The following is a 20,881-nucleotide window of genomic DNA, read 5'->3' on the forward strand; positions in this document are numbered from 1 at the left end:
AGATGACAGTAATAATGGAGTAAGACAATATTCAGCAATAGCTATCATTTCTGGCAAATTCAAGGCTAATTGCAATCCACTTGCTGATTTTTTCAATCTGTATTATCCTTTTTTGCCAAAGATTACTAGGGATTCTGAACTTTCCAACCATCCTCTCTAATGCTCTAGAACAGTGCTGTCCAATAAAATTTTCTTCAGTGACGCAAATGTTCCTTACCTGTGCTATCTAATATAGTAGTCAAGAACCATGTGACTATTGAGAAGTTGAAATGTGGCTAGTTGAAACCGAGGAACTGAAGTTTTCATTTTATTTAATTAATTTAAATTGAAATAGCCACATGTGGCTAGTGGCTACTATATTGAATAGTGTTGCTATAGTAGGTATGTGCTATGCATCTGCCTAAGATACTTTGTTAACTGTTTACCACCATGGAGGTGGGGAAATTTATTAAACCATAAGCAAATATATATTTTCTGTAGATTCTAAGTTTCTAAAAGTCACATCACTTCTCAGAGCTCTAAAAAGCTATGATTTTCTCTCCTACCTGTGAAAAGGAAATGAAAAAGACAAAGCCAGGTCTAGCCTACCTTGCGTTAACTTTCACTATCTAAGGATATTTGCAGGAGTCAACACCTCTAATCACCTAACTTTTTTCACACTAGGGTAGAAATATTTACACAGTGGTAGAAGAAAAAGGCACAAATGAAATTATGCTCTTTCCAATTTGACTTTATTCTATGTTAAGCTGGTATAATATCAATTGTCAAAGAAACTAATTATTCATTCATTTTATAGAGACTTCTCAAACTTTGACTCACATGTTATGCCTTTCTGAAGAAATAAAAGATAATAGGTAAACTTCTTTGAAAAGATTTTGTTTGATTTGCTTAATGGATATGGGAGAATATTGGCATAGAAAGTTTGATTTGATAAACATTTCATATTTCATGTAATGCTTTCAAAGGAGAGTGTTGTCTTGCTCAAACTAGAGATAATTGTTAAATATACAGTAATTCTGTGAGCCAAGTGTTAAGCTGTTGTTAACTTGAAATCAGCCATTGTGGGAATATTTACACCATAGAAATTGGCAAATGTTATAAATCAGAGGTTTTCTTTTTTATTTTGTTTTGTTTATGAAGAGCTGCTTTACAGACACACCACTGGATGCTGGACCAAATATAAACTCTAAAACACTGAACTTTTAAGTCTATTATAGGCATTTGAAGGTTTTTTATTTCATTCTAATGTTCAACATTATCACACTAGACAAATAACAAGATTATGAATAAGTACACTAAGTGTTGCATTCATTTGAGTTTATGAGCATTCAAATGAACTCAAGTACACTGTCACATTATTAAAACACATATTATGCAAATATGCAATCACAGTTGTATGCATTCTACATTGGTCCTTTTAAAGAACCTGAAAAATTAAGGACAAACATGACACACTGACAATCATCCACAAATAAACTTTTAAGCACAGAGAAAGTAAGAAAACTTAAATCATTATACGTAGTTTCCATTTTTCTTATGACAAGAATCCTGGTCTCATGGAGTATAAAACAAAATCAGCAAAAACATGTTTTCAAAATAGTACATATTAGTTCATTTTATCTGTTTAAATTTTTAATAAAGAATTCTGTTTATTATTTGTCTCTTCCCATTAGGTTATAAACCTTAAAAACCACCTGATGCATAATAGGGACTCAATCAATGGAGAATAAAAATTATGGATGGCTTTAAACCAGATATCAGTGGCTTCTTCTGATTCAAATAGCTAACAATATACTTGCTAACAAATACCAAATTGGCTAACCTGAATTATGATTAGGAGTTAACATGACTTATAGATTAGCCTAACCAGTTTTCTGATGCAGATTCAATCAGAAGAAATTGAAACATAGAAATGAAGTGTAAAGAATGTGAGAGATCTAGTTTGCAGAAAGAAAAAGTGAAGCACAGGAATATTAAAATATGTCCTCCCAGGCACTTTAATCAGAAATGCTAAGTGCTTTCAACACCCATTTATGATAAAAACTCTCCAGAAAGTGAGCAAAGAAAGAACAAACTTCAATATAATAAAGGCTATATGTGACAAACCTTCAGCTAACATCATACTCAACAGTGAAAAGCTGAAAGCATTTCTTCTAAGATCAGCAACAAGACAAGGATGTCTGCTCTTGTCACTTTTATTCAACATAGTTCTGGAAGTCCTAGCCATGGCAAACAGAGAAGAAAACGAAATAAAAGGAATCCAAATTGGAAAAGAAGAAGCAAAACTGTCACTGTTTGCAGATGACATGATACTATACATTTGATACTATACATAGAAAATCTTATAAATGCTACCAGAAAACTACTAGACCTCATCAATTGATTCAGTAAACTGGAAGGATACAAAATGAATACACAGAAATCTGTTCCATTTCTATACACTAACAACAAAAGATCAGAAAGAGAAATTAAAGAAACAGCCCCATATACCATCACATCAAAAAGAATAAAATACATAGGAATAAACCTACCTAAGGAGAAGAAAGACCTGTATTGGAAAACTATAAGATGCTGATGAAAGAAATCGAAGACAACATAAACAGATGGAAAAATATACCAGGTTCTTGGATTGGAAGAATGAATATTGGGAAAATGACTATACTACCCAAGGCAATCTACAGATTCAATGCAATCCCTATCAAATTACCAATGGCATTTTTCACAGAACTGGAACAAAAAATCTTGAAATTCATATAGAGACACAAAAGACTCCGAATAACCAAAGCAATCTTGAGAAAGAAAAACGGAGGTGGAGGAATCAGGCTCCCTGACCTCAGACTATACTACAAAGCTATAGTCATCAAAAGAGTATGGTACTGGCACAAAAACAGAAATATAGATCAATGGAACAGCATAGAAAGCCCAGAAATGAACCCATGCACCTATCGTCAATTAATCTATGACAAAGGAGGCAAGACTATACAATGGAGGAAAAACAGTCTCTTCAATAAATAGTGCTGGGAGAACTGGACAGCTACATGTAAAAAAATGAAATTAGAACACTCTTTAACACCACACACAAAAATAAACTCAAAATGGATTAAAGACCTAAATGTGACACTGTAAAACTCTTAGAGGGAAACATAGGCAGAACACTCTCTGACATAAATCACAGCAATATCTTTTTCAATCCATCCCCCACAGTAATGAAAATAAAAACAAAAAATAAACAAACCTAATTAAACTCAATAGCTTTTGCACAGCAAAGGAAAACATAAACAAAACAAAAAGACAACCACAGAATGAGAGAAAATATTTGCAAATGATGCAACCAACAAAGGATTAGTTTCCAAAATTTACAAAGAGCTCATGTGGCTCAATACTATAAAAACAAACAACCCAATCAACAAATGGGCAGAAGACCTAAATAGACATTTCTCCAAAGAAGACATACAGATGGCCAAGAGGCACATGAAAATATGTTTAACATCACCAATTATTAGAGAAATGCAAATCAAAACTACAATAAGATATCAACTGACACCAGTCAGAATGGCCATCAGCAAAAATTTACAAACAATAAATGTTGGACAGGGTGTAGAGAAAAGGGAATTCTCTTCCACTGTTGATGGGAATGAAAATTGGTACAGCCACTATGGAGAACAGTGTGGAGTTTCCTTAAAAAACTAAAAATAGAACTACCATATGATCCAGCAATTCCACTCTTATATATCTGGAGAAAACCTTGGTTCGAAAGTATACATGCATCACAATGTTCATTGCAGCACTGTTTACAATAGCCGAGACATGGAAGCAACCTAAATGTTCATCAACAGATGAATGGATAAAGAAGATGAGGTACATATATACAATGGAATATTACTCAGCCATAAAATGAATGAAATAATGCCATTTGCAGCAACATGGATGGACTTGGAGATTATCATACTAAGTGAAGTATGTCAGACAGAGGAAGACAAATATCATATGATATCACTTATATGCGGAATCTAAAAAAAATGATACAACTGAACTTATACACAAAACAGAAACAGACTCACAGTCTTAGAGAAAGAACTTATGGTTGTCACAGGGAAGCATGGGGTGGGGGTGAGGGATAGACTGGGAGTTTGGGACACACATGTACATACTGCTATATTTAAAATAGTTAACCAGCTACCTACTATATAGCACAGGGAACTTTGCTCAATATTCTCTAATAACCAAATGGGAACATATTTTGAAAAAGAATAAAATAAAACCCTTTAAAAATAAAAATGTCAAAATATGTGAAATATAAAAAAAGAAATGCTAAGTGTTGGAAATTAAATATGGTTTATGGAGCAAGTCATTCACTAACTTGATATTCTCTATTTCTCATATATTCAAAGCACATACTGCAAGTCCAGCTTCCGAAGGAAATTGTGATTACAGTCTCATGAGCATCAGTGACAACACACAGGCATCAGCTTAACACAAACTACACTAAAGGAGACTAGCAGGTGTTTAGAAGGATTCTGAAAACAATATCACAGCACTTTTTAAATTCCAGAGATTTAAAAAAATGATATGAAAACAGGATATTATATGAAAACATTTAAACACATCAATAAGTTTGGTAGATCTTTTTGTGAATATTTGTAAATTTTAATACAACTAAACACATATTTTGGACTTTTTTGTAATGTGTTATAATCTCTTACTGTGTATATCAAGTTTCTGATATATATATATATATATTTTTTCTGCAGCTGTGTGTTAAATCACTTGCTTTCCTAGATGACTCTATAATCACATTAGATTGTCTATGTTATGGACTGAAAGCTTGTCTCCCCAAAATTCATGGGTTGAAACTCTAATCCTAAATGTATGTGGTGGTATTTAGAGATGGGGCTTCTGGGAGGTAATAGGTCATAAGGGGGGAAACTTCATGTTGGGATTAGTGCCCTTATAAGAAGAGGCATTGTAGAGCTAGCTTCCTCTCTCTCTCTTCACCTTGTGAGGACACAGCAAGAAGATGACTGTCTGCAAACCAGAAAGAGAGCTCTCACCAGGAACATAATCATAGGCACTTTGGTCTTGGATTTCCCAGCCTCTAGAACTGTGAGAAATTTCTCTTGTTTAAGCCATCTAGTTTATGGTATTTTGTTATAGCTGACCGCCTAAGCTCAGACAATGTAATACACAGCAAAGAGGGTTTTGTGAAGCAAGCTGTTGTGGCTTTTCTTAATTCATAGTGGATTTGTCAGAAAAAATCAAATTCCATAATTATGTCATTTATTTCTAAATGTTAAATGTTAAGTTTTCTGATCATTCAAATTTTGGAAGGACAGTTTACCTCTAAATGGTAAATATAATATAAAAGATCTGATGACTTCAATGCAAATATTTTGTGAGTAATTACAATGAGTAATACAAATTTAAATACCTGTTTTTTTATGACAAACTACCAGGATAAAAATAATCTGTAAATGTAATAGAGAAAATGTGTTTTTTTAATAGTTCCTGTATGTGACAAGTAGTAGTACATGATAAACTCTCAATTCATAGGTTTGCCCACTGCATGTGATATTTTAATAGATTGAACTTTGAAAACGTGCTTCACCAAGAAGCACACTGAAAACAAATTTCTGTTGAAATATAGATCAACAGAGGTGTGAAATTTCTGTCCATAGAATTGGGTACCACATAGTATCATATTGATAACAGTTCTTAAAAGAAGGGGTGAGGTTTTAACATATGAACACCTAATTTGTCAATTAATTCAATTATTTTTGTTATGCTAGTTCCTGTGAATTATTATTTTAAAACTAATAATGTTACTATCATACAATAGCATCTTTTCAAAAATAAACAAGAAAAACTTGGCAATTATATTAAAAACTTCTCACTACATATTCACTGAAATCAACTCTGTAAAAAATTTTTTTATTTCCTTCTCATCCTCTAATGGAAATCTATTTCAATAGATTTGCAGAGAAATTTATCAAAAGGAATGCAAAATAAATATTTTTGTTTTCAACTGACTTTAGTCAAAATAACTATATGAAAGTAGATGTAATTTTCTTCAGCGTAAAATGGTTTCTGCATAATTGCAGGACTTAAATAACCATGTGATCCATGGCAACTTTTACAAAACAGCATCCAATTGTGTTTGTGAAGGTTCTGACTTCCTCTTAAAATAGGTTGCATATGAAATAGACAAATCAGCAATAAACAAAAATATAGCTATATTGCTTTTATACATTAACAATATTTGGATTATTAAAGGAAAAGATAATTATCCTTTCCATTTCAATCGTTATCTCCACCAATAGCCAAATACTAGTCATGAACTCCGTCCCCAAGTGCCTCTTTGATCCAAATTCATCACAAAGCTATCAAAAGTCCCAAACATTCAATCAAAATGTAGCTGATTCATTCTGAGTAATGGTCATTAAGAAAGTAAACAAAGGTACTTCTGAAGAGCCATAATCATGCCTCTATTGAGAGTATTTTTTCATCATTTCAAAGTAAGCATGACAATTCCATTACTGTAAATCATGGTTTTTTTCATAATAGAGTTTCCCTGTTTTGTGTGGGGTCACATTTATATAGTAGCCATCCAGTTTCAAAATCATAGGAAACTTATTCCATCTTTTTTTTTTTTTTTTTTGCGGTACGCGGGCCTCTCGCTGTTGTTGCCTCTCCCGTTGCGGAGCACAGGCTCCGGACGCGCAGGCTTAGCAGCCATGGCTCAAGGGGCCAGCCACTCCACGTCATGTGGGATCTTCCTGGACTGGGGCACGAACCCGTGTCCCCTGCATCAGCGGGTGGACTCTCAACCACTGCGCCACCAGGGAAGCCCCTACTCCATCATTTAAATAATGTTCATGGGTGATTTTTTGTCTCAAAGACAACTCAGATTCCTGGTTTACGTTCTGATCAAGTATTCAAACAGAGCTCTGATTAGCTGGGGTAGACTAGTTCACTGAGGACCACAATCTTTACAGGAAGTACAATGCCTCTTGGCCATGGAAATACATATGGAGCTTAATAAAAATTTATCAGTTTTCCTTTCCTACAAAGTTATGTTTTAAATTTTCTCTTTTTTTTTTTACATCTTTATTGGAGTATAATTGCTTTACAATGGTGTGCTAGTTTCCGCTTTACAACAAAGTGAATCAGTTATACATATACATATGTTCCCATATCTCTTCCCTCTTGTGTCTCCCTCCCTCCCACCCTCCTTATCCCACCCCTTTAGGTGGTCACAAAGCACCTTGTTGATCTCCCTGTGCTATGCAGCTGCTTCCCACCAGCTATCTATTCTATGTTTGGTAGTGTATATATGTCCATGTGACTCTCTCACTTTGTCACAGCTTACCCTTCCCCCTCCCCATATCCTCAAGTCCATTCTCTAGTAGGTCTGTGTCTTTATTCCTGTCTTACCCCTAGATTCTTCATGACATTTTTTTTCTTAGGTTCCATATATATGTGTTAGCATATGGTATTTGTCTTTCTCTTTCTGACTTACTTCACTCTGTATGACAGACTCTAGGTCCATCCACCTCACTACAAATAACTCAATTTCATTTCTTTTTATGGCTGAGTAATATTCCATTGTATATATGTGCCACATCTTCTTTATCCATTCTTCATTGTTTTAGAAGTCCCACAAACTGGAAGCTAATTTAAAATGGAACAAAAATGTCTAGAATCTCACATTTCTTCTGCCTTCACTTCTTTTACTCCCATGTACATCTATTACAATCATATCAATATTTCAAGGCCCAGCTCAAATCCATCAACTGTAATGCCATTTGTGATTCCTGCTCCCTCTTTCTTCAATCTAGGTTTGATCTCTCCCTCCTCTAAATTCTGGTAATACTTGGTTATTCTCTATGCTATCCATCACAGTCTTATGTAAGTTAAATGGTACTTGTTGTTTGTCTTAAATTTAGTTTGTGAGTCCTGGAAGTCAGGAATTATGTCCTATTCATATCCTATATTTCTCTCTCTGTGATGTGTAAATATCAAGAGAATAATATTTGTTGAATAAATGGAGGAACAAAGGAACAAATCAAGGGTTGCCCGGATTAGCTACTCTTTTGATCCTATATACCCTTATATTATCTCCTCAACAAAAGGAAAAATATATTAAAGAGCTTAGTTCACGTGTTACTTGGAGGGCAGAGAGACCATGTGCCAAACTAATAGGAGACATAAGGAGGATTATAAAATATTATTTGTGTTTCATTACCCATTTATCCTGAAATTTTGCAAAAAATTATTCTAGAATATGATGATAATGATATAAATTATCATAAGTATTTATTTAATGTTTCACAGTTTTAAACTATATTTTACTCATATTATCTCCAGACAGCCAATGAAATAAGTGGTATAGATTATTACTATCACCTATATTTTACAGTTGTGGAAACAAGTTCAGGAGGGTTAATTGTCATATCCAAGGTCATTCAGCTATTAATTGGCAGAATAAGAATTGAAATTCAGGTCTTTCTGACTATAAGCCTTGTATGGTATATACTACTCCACAACCGCATCACAAACACCAAAAAGATGCAGTGGTTACTTTGTCTCACACCAGCAATGGGAATAGATTTTGCACATTCTTCTACTCTGTCCTTAGCTGGGCACACCTGCCACACACTGTTCTTATGAATGCAAGACAGGAAGCTAGAAGTAAAGGTCATATCTGTGGTCATTTAATGAAAACAAACAACAACAATAACAAAAATAAAAAACAAAAAACACCTTAGCAGGCTTAGTCAGAAATCAAACTCATCAATACTTTATGCTAGGCAACTGAGTCAATGAGCTGTGTGTTTTTACTGAAGATCTAGTGGTATTGCTATTATTTTATCAACATTTACATGTAATTAACACCTTTGTCCTCTTCTAAATCATGATTCTTACCTTTATAACTGAGGCCCCAGCTCTGGAGAGTGGACTGTGAATCTGGGCTGCAGCAGCCATGTTGGCAATAGTATTGAGATGGTTCATCTGATTCATTGCCATGGCAACTGATGCAGGAGGTAAGCTGACTGGAAGTAGGGGATGAGGCATCATCATAAATGGCAGATCCAGTCCTAAAAGAGACAGCACATGTTAAATTATTACATTAGTTACATTGTTTGGACAAAGGGAAATCACATCAAAATTGATCCTATAAAATAGTAAAAAAAAATCTATATTTCACTCTTGTTGAATTTTTTAAATGAATTTTTAATATATCCTAGTATCTCTTTGAGAAATTACTAGTACTTATGGCATTTAACATTGTTTTATAATTTAAAAATATTCCTATATCCACAGACTTTTATTTAACAATATTCCTTGTTCATGCTCTCACTCCCAAAATAGTTTCAAGGTTCAAACTTTTTTACTTATAAAAACAAACAAAAATCTTTCAGCTGAACATCACTTTGTTTAACAAAAAGAAGTAACTTTCTTTTTAAACATTATAATGTACTGATGTGTAGATAGTTTCTAGCTTAACTCTTTCTTTAGGAGACATAATAGTGGCGCTGGTATGATAAGATATAGATTCTCTAGGCTTCAGAATTATTGAAGAAAATAAGATTTGGAATATGTCCTACTCTTTTAGTTATAAATCTCTAAAATGAATGTGTATAGCTCTAATTTGGAACCTTTGTCTGTAAGGAATAACTCCCCTACCAAAATATCAGCCTGTTTTCCAGTTTAATAACAAATACCAATATCTTTGAGTAGCGTCAAGAATTCCATTTGTTTTCTTATGCAATGTGAAATATTTCTCACATATTTTGAATTTCTTAATATCTTTCAAGTACTATCCACATTACACTTGTGGTAGCCACAGATATGTCATCACGAAAATGGTAACAAATTAAAATAGTTGTCTACTTTCCCCTTATAAGGTTGGGATTTGTGAAGAAATACCTTTGAGCAGAGGATAAGGAAAGTTAGCCTAACATTACGGATGTTAACATGACTACAATAAGTAAACCATAGCACTTTATAATGTATTTTAAACTATTATCTTGATCTTGCCTTCTTTTGGACATGAGCCCAGAAACTATCAATCTTTAACAGATGTTCTAAAACATGCTTGCCTAAAATTTTCCTAAATTGTTACAGACTATTAACATTCTACTATGGGCAATGTTTGTGTTTGTCTTGCACACAATTATCAACTGTTAATAACATCTCTTTTTCCTCTTTGCCATCCCCTCATTTTTTCTTGCTTCCCATATCACAACAGCAAGTGTACAACGATGAATCTATAGGAAATATATTCACAGGCCCCTTAAATATCTTTCCTCAAAACAACAGTAACAGTAATACAAACACTTTACACACATATTTTTAGGACAAAAAGGAGGCTAGAAGGAAGAAACATTGTGAATTGATTTGAAGTCCATCTCCTGGGTTCAACAATAATGGTTGAATTAAAGTCATTAACAAAACAATTTCAAAAGCAGCACAATAAAACAAACTTCCGGATATAACAGGTCTCATACATTAAAGTGGTTATCTCTATTAAAGAAACTTGTAAATAAAGAATACAACCATCACCAATATTTCTGATAAAGATAGCTACAAAATGCACTGTTATCAGAATTACACAAGGATAATAAAAAAGCTAGAAACAAATTTTGCATGGAACCCCAGAAGGGAAACATATTCTATACTTCCTATGACTCCAAATCCCCAAAGAATATTGATAAAGTATTTTAAACTTTTCCCCATCACTTCACTTATGACTCAGTCTCTGAATCCTTTTTAGGAGCAATCTATCAAAACATACTTTTCAGATGTGAAACCTTTTTCCTGTGATTATTACTTTAAAGCCTGAACACAACGTAAACACTGAATTCAAAATGGATTTCTGCACCCCGTTTTAAATTGGTTTATTTTCAGTTAAGCTTTCAAAATTACTTAGATATATATGCATTTTATACATTAACCATCATACAGCTTTGCTATAATGATAGGATATTCCATAACATAAATTAATCACTATTTATCTTCCCCTAAGAACCTTCACTTTATGCTCCATATAATAGCAACCATCAATAACATACATAGATTTCTATATAAGCTTCTCATTTACCACAAACCCAAGATAATTATAGACTTCCAATTCTTCTTTATGTACTCAGTATTTTAATAGAAAATTGATCAAACCGTAGATGAAAAGTAGCCATCAGTGCCTCCATTTACCTCTCAAATAAACTTTTGTTCAGTTTACATTTCCCTTAGCAGTATAATAATCTTTCCTCATTCTCCAAAATTTTCCAGCATCATTCAGATACCATCTGGCAGTATCAAGTCATATGCCTACTTAAAGTCCAATTGACATGCAAACTAAATGCAAACCACAAACAGAATTTAACAGCTCATTGACAGTTTTAAAATACAATTCATCAAACATTTCAAATAACCATGAAGTGCTTAAAAGTCACAATTTCATATCATGACCTACAATAACTAACCATGAATTGACTATAGTACCCTGGAATTTAAGCTAATATTCATATTACAGGCAAGTTTAACAGTGACCCCAGTTGAGCTGCACATGCAAAGCATATGCAAATACTGAATTATGTAAGTCAACCTTTTCCCAAAGCTGGAAACATTAAGAGCCATCAATAGTATACAACACTCCAGCAATCTGGCTCATTTAGTCACATGTCAGAAATGTACAGCAACTTTTAATAGAATGGTAATGAAGACAAACCCTTTTTAAATATCACCAAAATGAATTTTTCTTTCCTGTCAACCACAAGGACATCAGGCAGACGACTATAAGCACTCTTTCTAATGCATCTTGGTATTCTGGCAACTCCTATAACTTTTATGTAAGTGCATGGCACCACCTCCTCCCAGCCATTAAGGTTACAAACTTCAATAATACTCTAATCTTCCCTCTAAAATATCACATTCATTTGGTTTCCAAGTCATGTTTTCCTCTGTGATATATTGCATTCTACAGTCAGGCACTAATCCCACCATGCTTAGAAGGTAACCTGTCTTCCTGGTTTTCCTATGCCATTTAATTTGCCTTTCCACTCCAATTTTTAGACTTTCAGTGGCTACTCACTGTCTCTAGAATAAAATGTAAGCTCTTTGGTTTCATGTGAACATACCTTTCTAGCTTTGATATCTCACTATATCCCTCTGTGTATGCTCTACTCTAGCCCCTCTGGACTAGTTGTAGCTCTCTGCAATTTTAACTTACCTTAGCCTTCACTTTTGTTGATGCCTCTCTCTGGAATCTACCACTCTAACACATTTATTTGGGTATGGTAAAAGTCCTCCTCCTCTTTTTCATCAATGGACTTTAATTTTAGAGCAGTTTTAGGTTTACAGAAAAAAAAATGAGCAGAATTTACAGAGAATTTCCATATACTTCCCCTCCACCAGCAGTTTCCCCTCTAAGTAACATCATGGATTAGTGAGGTACACTTGCTACAATGGATGAATCAATATTGATACATTATTATTAACTACTGTCCATAATGTGCAATAGGGTTCATTCTTTGCGTTGCAAATTCTAAGGATTTTCACAAATGCACAGTATCATGTATCTACCATTACAATATAATACAGAATAGTTAGTTTAACTGGCCTTAAAAATCCCCTCTGCTCCATCTATTCACCCCTCCTCTTACACTTGGCTTTTAATGTCTCTATAGATTTGCCTTTTCCTGAATGCCATATAAGTGGACTCATACAGTATTTGTTTTTTTCAGACTGGCTTTGTTTCTCTTAGAAATATGCACTAGTCTTTTCCAGGCATCACAACTCATTTGTTTTTATTGCTAACTATTCTTCCATGGCATGGATATACCACAGTTTGTTTACTCATTCAGCTATTGAAGGACACTGTGGTTTGCTTCCAACTTTTAGCAATTATGAATAGGGTTGCTATAAACATCGGTATGTAGATATTTGTGTGGACATAAATTTTCAATTCATTTGATAAACAAGGGAGACTCAGTTTAGCTTTGTGAGAAACTGTCAAATGCTTTCCAATATGGCTGTCCCATATTGCATTCCCACCAGCAATGAATGAGAGCTCCTCTTGCTCCAAATCCATACCACCAATTAATGTTGATGAAGTTTTGAATTTTAGCCATTCCAATAGGTGTGCAGGGGTATCTCATTTGTTTTAATCTGAAACTCCCTAATAGCATATGATGTTGAGTATATTTTCATATGATTATTTGTCATCTGTATATCTTATTTGATGAGGTGTCTGTTCAGGTCTTTGCCCCATTTTTAATTAGGCTATTTCTTTTTTTAAAATTGAAATATAATTGACTTACAATGTTATATTAGCTTCAGGTGTACACTTGATGATTCGATACTTTTATAGATTATGCACCATAAAAAGTTATTATAAAATATTGGCTCTATTCCCTGTGTTGTTCATTACATCCCTAAGATCTATCTGTTTTATAACCTGTAGTTTGTACCTCTTAATCCCCATTACCTATTTTGCCCTTCCCCCAACACCTGCCCCTTGTGGTAACAACTAGTTTGTTCTCTGAATCTGTGAGTCTGTATATGTTTTGTAGTATTTGTTAATTTGATTTGTTTTTTAAATTCTGCATATAAGTGAAAACATACAGTATTTGTCTTTCTCTGTCTGACATTTCTCTAAGCATAATACCCTCCAGGTCCATCCACATTGTTGCATATGGCAAGATTTCAAGTGCTGAGTAATATTCAGCACTTGAAATGGCAAGATCTCAAGTGCTGAGTAATATTTCACCTCTTCTTTAACCATTCATCAGTTGTAGACATTTAGGTGGCTTCCATTATCTTGGCTACTATAAATAATGCTGCTATGAACAGTTAGGTACATATTTTTTCTTTCAAATTAGTATTTTTGGTTTCCTCAGATAAATACCCAGGAGTGGAACTGCTGGATGGTATGGTAGTTCTATTTTCAATTTTTTGAGGAATGTCCATATCATTTTACATAGTGGCTACACCAATTAACATTCCATCAACAGTGCATGAGGGTTCCTTTTCTCCAAATCCTTGCCAATATTTGTTACTTCTTATCTTTTTGACAGGCATGAGGTGAGATCTCATTTTGGTTTTGATTTGCATTTCCCTGATGATTAGTGATGTTGAGCATACTTTCATGCATCTGTTGGCCACCTGCATGTCTTCTTTGGAAAAATGTCTATTCAAGTCCACTGCCCATTTTTTAATCAGGTGATTTTTTGATGTTGAGCTGAATGAGTCTTTTGTATGTTTTGGATATTAATGCCTTATCAGATATATCTTATATAAATATCTTCTCCCATTCAGTAGGCAGACTTTTCTTTTATTAATAGTTTCCTTCACTGTGCAGAAGTTTTTTAGTTTTAGGTAGTCACAATTGATTATTTTTGCTTTTGTTTCTCTTGCCTGAGGACACATATCCAAAAATATATTGCTAAGATTGATGTCAAAGAACTTACTGCCTATGATTTTTTATAAGAGTTTTATGTTTCAGGTTTTACTTTTAAGTCTTTAATCTGTTTTGAGTTTATTTTTGTATATTGTGTGAGAAAGTAGTCCAGTTTGATTCTTTTCCATGTAACTGTCCAGTTTCCCAACACCATTTACTGAAGAGGCTGTCTTTTTCCCATTGTAAACTTTGCCTCCTTTGCCAGAGATTTATTGACCATGTGAGTCTCGGATCATATCTGGGCTCCCTATTCTGTTTCATTAACCTATGTGTCTGTTCTTGTGCCAGTACCATACTGTTTGGATTACTGTAGCTTTGAAGTACATCTTGGAATCAGGGAGCATGACACCTCCAGCTTTGTTTTTCTTTCTCAAGATTGTTTTGGGGTCTTTTGTGTTTCCATATAAATTTTAGAATTATTTGTTCTAGTTCTGTGAAAAATGCCATGGGTATTTTGATAGAGTCTGCATTGAATCTGTAGATTGCCTTGGGTAGTATGGTCATTTTAACAATATTAATTTTTCCAATCCATGAGCATAGCGTTTCCTTCTATTTGTTTGTATCATCTTCAATTTCTTTCATCAATATCTTACAGTTTCCTGAGTACAAAACTTTTAACTTCTTGGTTTGGCTTATTCCTAGGTATTTCATTCTTTTTAATGCAATTGCAAATGAAATTGTTTTCTTAACTTCTCTTTCAGATAGTTCATTGTTAGTGTATATAAATGCAATAGATTTCTGTATATTAATTTTGTTTCCTACAAATTTACTGAATTTGTTTTTTAGCTCTAATAGTTTTGGGTGGTATCTTTAGAGTGTTCTCTATATAGTATCACATCATTTACAAACAGTGAGTTTTTACTTCCCTTCCAATCTGGGTTCCTTTTATTTATTTTTTCTTATCTGATTGCTGTAACTAGAACGATCTTGAATAAAAGTGGCAAGAGTGGGTATCTTTGTCTTGTTCCTGACCTTAGATGAAGTGTTATGAGCTTTTCACCATTGTGTACTCTGTTGGATGTAGGTTTGTAATATATGGCCTTCATTATGTTGAGATATCTTCCCTCTATACCAATATTATTAAGAGTTTTTAATCATAAATGGATGTTGGATTTTATCAAAAGCTTTTTCTGCATCTATTGAGATGATTTTTATCTTTTGTCTTGCTAATGTGGTGTATTATGTTGACTGAGTTTCAGATATTGAGCCATCCTTGTATCCCTGTAATAAATTCCACTTGATCGTGGTATATGATCTTTTTAATCAATTGCTGATTCAGTTTGCTAATATTTTGTTAAGAATTTTTGCATCTATGTTCAACAGTGATATTGGCCTCTAATTTTATTTTTTGTGGTGTCTTTGTCTGATTTTGGTATAAGTGTGACATTGGCTTCATGGAATTTGTTCGGAAGCATTCCTTCCTTTTCAATATTTTGGAATAGTTTGAGAATGATAGGCATTCACTCTTCTTTAAATGTATGGTAGAATTCACCTGTGAAGCCATCTGGTACTGGACTTCTATTTGTTGGGAGTTTTTCTATTATTAATTTGATTTCCTTACTGGTCATATTTTCTATTTCTTTCAGAGTCAATCCTGGGGGATTGTACATTTCTAGAAATTTTTCCATTTCTTCTAGGCTGTCCATTTTATTGACATGTAATTGTTTGAGGTAAGCTCTTAGGATCCTTTGTATTTCTGTGATATTGGTTTAAATTCTCCTTTTTCATTGTTGATTTTATTTAGTTGGGTCTTCTCTCTTTTTTTCTTCATGGGTCTGCCTAAAGATTTAACAATGTTGTTTACCTTTTAACAGAACCAACTCTTAGTTTCCTTGATCTTTACTATTTTTGTCTCTATATCATTTACTTCTGCTCTGATCTTTATTATTTCTTTCTTTCTACTAACTTTGGGTTTTTTTTCTAGTTCCTTTATGTGTAAGGTTAAGTTGTTTAAGATTTTTCTTCTTTCCAGGAATGGACTTATATCACTATAAACAACCCTCTTAGAATTGCTTTTGTTTTCCATAGATTTTGATTTTTTTTCCATTTCCATTTGTCTCCAGGTATTTTTAATTTCCTCTTTGAATTTCTTAGTGACACATTGATTGTTCAGTAGCATATTGTGTAGCCTCCACATTTTTGTGTTCTTGCAGTTCATTTCATTATGGCTGATTTCTAGTCTCATAGCGTTGTGGTGGGAAAAGATGCTTGATATGATTTCAACCTTGCTAAATTTATTGGGACTTGTTTGTGGCCCAGCATGTGATCTATCCTGGAAACTGTTCCATGTGCACTTGAAAAGAACGTTATTCTGCAGGTTTTGGATGGCATGTTCTATGTATGTATCTTTTAATTCCATCTGATCTAATGTGTCATTTAAGGCCAATGTTTCCTTATTGATTTTTGTCTGAGTGATAGATCCACTGATGTAAATGGGGTGTAAATGTCACTTACTATTATTTTGTTACTGTCAATTTCTCCCTTTATGTTTGATAGTATTTGCTATGTATTTGGGTGCTCTTATATTGAGTTCACATATATTTATAATTGTTATATCTACTTGTTGGATTGATCCTTTTATAATTATGTAATGCCCTTCTTTCTCTTGCTACAGTCTTTGTTTTAAAGTCTGTGTTGTCTGATATAAGTATTGCTATCCCAGCTTTCTTCATTTCCATCTGCATGAAGTACCTTTCCCCATTCTCTCAGTTTCAGTCTGTATGTGTCTTTAGATCTGAAGTGAGTCTCTTATAAGCAGCATATGTATGAGTCTTGTTTTTTAATCAATATAACCAAACCTGTTTCTCTTGGTTGGAATATTTAGTCCATTTACATTTAAAGTAATTATTGATAGATATGTACTTACTGTCATTTTGTTTTCTGATTGTTTTTGAAGTTCTCTTTTGTTCCTTTCTTACCTTTTGCTCTCTTCCCTTGTGATTTGATGACTATCTTTAATGTTATATTTGAACACTTTCTCCTTTTGTGTGTGTATCTATTATAGGTTTTTGGTTTGTCTTTACCATGTGGTTCATATATTAAGTGGATGATCTCTTAAGTTCAAACAGATTCTAACAACCCTGCATTTTATTCTCCATCCTTCACAGGTAATGTTTTTGATGTCATATTTTACTTTTTTGTTTGTTTTGTATATCACTTAACTACTTATTGTGGATATAGATGATTTTACTACTTTTATCTTTTAACCTTACTACCAGCTTTTAAGTGGTTGATCTACTACCTTTCCTGTATGTTTGCCTTTACCAATGAGACATTTCCTTTCATAATTTTTATATTTCTAGTTGTGGTCTTTTCCACTTAAAGGAGTTCTTTTAACATTTCTTGCAAAGCAGTTTTAGTGGTGCTGAACTCTTTAGTTTTTGCTTGTCTGTAAAACTATCCTTCAAATATGAACGACAGCCTTACCAGATTGTTTATTCTTGGTTGTAGGGTTTTGCCATTAATCACTTTCATCATGCCAGTCATTTCTGGCCTGCAAAGTTTCTGCTGATAAGGGTCTGATTGTTTTATGGAAGTTCCCTTCAAGTTAACCAGCTGCTTGCATATTACTGTTTTTAAGATTTTCTCTTTATTTTTTGTCATTTTAATTATAATTTGTCTTGGTGTGGATCTGTTTGGTTTCACCTTGTCTGGAACTATCTGTGCTTCCTCGACCTGGATGTCCATTTCCTTTCCCAGGGTAGGGAAGTTTTCAGCTATTATTTATTCAAATAAATTCTCTGCCCTCTCTTTTCCTCCTGCCCCCCCCAGCATGCTGATGTTAGAATGCTTGATGTTGTCCCAGATGTCTTCTAAACTGTTCTCATTTTTTAAAATTATTTTCCTTTTTTCTGTTCAGCTTGAGTGATTTCCACTACTCTGTCTTCCATTTTGCCAATGCATTCCTCTGTATCATCTAATCTATTATTGATCCCTTCTAGTGCATTTTTTTATTTAGGTTATTGTATTCTTCATTTCTGTTTAGTTCTTCTTTATATTTTCTAACTATTTGTAAAGCTTCTCACTGTGATCATCTATTCTTCTCCTGACTTCATTGAGCATCTTTATGATTATTAAGTTGAACTCTTTATTGGGTAGATTGCTTGTTTCTACTTTGCTATGTTCTTCTTCTGTGGTTTTGTCTTGTTTCTCTGTTTGGAACACATTCCTCTGTCTCCTCACTTTGCCTAATTTTCTATGTATATTTCTATGTATTAAGTAGGTTGGTTACATTTCCTGATTTTGGAAAATTGGTCTTTTATAGGAGACGTCCTATGGGGCACAGCAGCATAAACCTTCTGGTTCGCAGAGCTATGTGCTCTAGGAGTGACTTCTGTGTGGGCTGCATGAGCCCTTCTGTTGTGATGGGTTCAACTACTATGGGCACACTGGTAGGTGAGGTTAGTCACCAGCCCATTTGGCTGCCAGGCCTTTCCTTGTGCAATGGCTTCAAGCTCACTGGTGTGTAGGGCTGGGCTGGCTGCACTGCTCAGGCAGTCCCAGGGATTGTGCCAGCCCACTGGTGGGAGGGTGGTTCTCAGCATGGCTGGCTCCTGAGTTTTCTTATCTACTGTGTCTCCATTATTTTTACTTTTTGCTGTTGCTGCTTTTGCTTTTTTTTGCTTTTCTTTTACTTGATACCTGATTACACAAGAAGTATTTTGAGTACAAGCAAAATCATCAATAACCCAGGTCACTAATATTCATAGGCCAGTCTATGTCTTTAATTGGTGTATTTAGACCAATCATATTTAAAGTGATTATGATAGTTGGATAGGTAGCTATCATATTTGTTACTGTTTTCTATTCATGTCCTTGTTTTTTCTTTTTTTTAAGTCTTGTCTTCCACTCTTTTGTTGTTTTCTCTGGTGTTAACTGACCATTTTATATGACTCATTTTTCTCTCCTCTTTTATCATGTTAATTATACTTATTTTAAAAAAAAATAAGTGATTTCCCTGGAGTTTGTAATATACATTTTACAACTTATTTAAATCTGCTTTCAAATGACACTAAGCCATTTCATGGGTGGTGAAGTTACCTTATAGCAGAGTATTTCCAATTCCTCCCTCCTGTCCTTTATAATATCACTGTCATTTATATCACTTATTCACTTATCCATAAAGTATAATCACCCAATATATCATTGTTATTGTTATTTGGAACAGTTTATTTGTTCGATTAAGAATATATATATATATATATATATATATATATATACATACATACACACACACACACACACACACACACACATACACATATAATTTACCTTAATTTATTCCTTCTCTAACTCTCATCCTTTCTTTCTGTAGATCCAACTTTCTGACCTATACCATTTTCCTTCTCTCTGAAGACTTTCTTTTAACATTTTTTACAGGGTAGATCTGGTGGTATGGTAACAAATTCCTTTAACTTTTGTTCATCTGAGGAAGTCTTTATTTCCTCACTTTTAAAGGAAAATTTCACTGGATACAAAATTCTAGGTTGGTGGAATGTGTTCTTTCATCACCAACAATTTCACACCACTCTATTCTTCAATGCCTGGTTTCTGAAAGTAAGTCTAAAGTAATTCTTCTCTTTGTTCCTGTACGTGTAAGGAGTTTTTTTTTTCTCTCTGTCTTCCTTCAAGATTTTTTCTTTTTGATTTTCCATTTTGACTATAATATGCATAGCAGTAGATTTGTTAATATGTATCTTTCTTAGTGTTTTGTAAGCTTTCTGGGTCTGTAGTTTGGAATCTCTCATTAATCTGGGAAAATTTTCGGCCATTGTTACTTCAAATATTTCTTCTCTTCCTTTCCCTCAATCTTGTCCTTCTAGTATTTCCATTACATGTGTGCTACACCTTTTGTAATTGCCACACAGTTCTTGGATATGCTGTTCTGTTTTTTTTTTTTTTCATTCATTTTTGCTTTGTTTTTTCAGTTTGGGAAGTTTCTTTTGACATATCTCCAAGTTTCCTAATCCTTGCCTTGACCCTGATGAGCCCATCTTGGGCATTTTTCATTTTATTGGAGTATTTTTGATTTTCAGTATTTCCTTTTGATGCTTAGATTTTCCCTTTTTCTGCTTAAAATTTCCATGAATACTTTTGTTTTCCACTTTTCCCATTCTCTTAGTATATTAATCATAGTTATTTAAAATTCCTAGTCTGATAATTCTAAAATATCTGCTATATGTAATTCTGGTACTGTCACTTGCTTTCTCTCTTCATACTGTGTTTTTTGCCTTTTACATGCCTTGCAATTTTCTTGTTTAAAGCCAGAAATTGTGTATTGGGTAAAGGGAAGTGACATAAACAGACCTTTATTGGGAAATTTTATGTTTATTGGCAAGGAGTTAGACTGTTTACTGTTTGCTGTAGTTGTCATATTAGCAGCTATATTTTCCTATCTTCCCTGTTGTCTTTGTTTTTACCTAG

At 33.7% G+C, this 20,881-nt stretch overlaps 1 protein-coding gene across 1 annotated transcript in view; it reads right to left on the bottom strand.

Annotated features, from left to right (window-relative positions):
• The window catches only part of DACH2 (dachshund family transcription factor 2), a 617,297-nt gene that overhangs the window by 129,897 nt on the left and 466,519 nt on the right, over positions 1-20,881 (bottom strand). The window contains exon 6 of the mRNA XM_067722703.1: positions 8,923-9,095. Coding sequence (XP_067578804.1) covers positions 8,923-9,095 — 173 coding nt within the window. The remainder of the gene's footprint in view (positions 1-8,922; positions 9,096-20,881) is intronic.

Source organism: Pseudorca crassidens, chromosome X (assembly GCF_039906515.1).
Source record: "Pseudorca crassidens isolate mPseCra1 chromosome X, mPseCra1.hap1, whole genome shotgun sequence".
Taxonomy (NCBI): Eukaryota; Metazoa; Chordata; class Mammalia; order Artiodactyla; family Delphinidae; genus Pseudorca; species Pseudorca crassidens.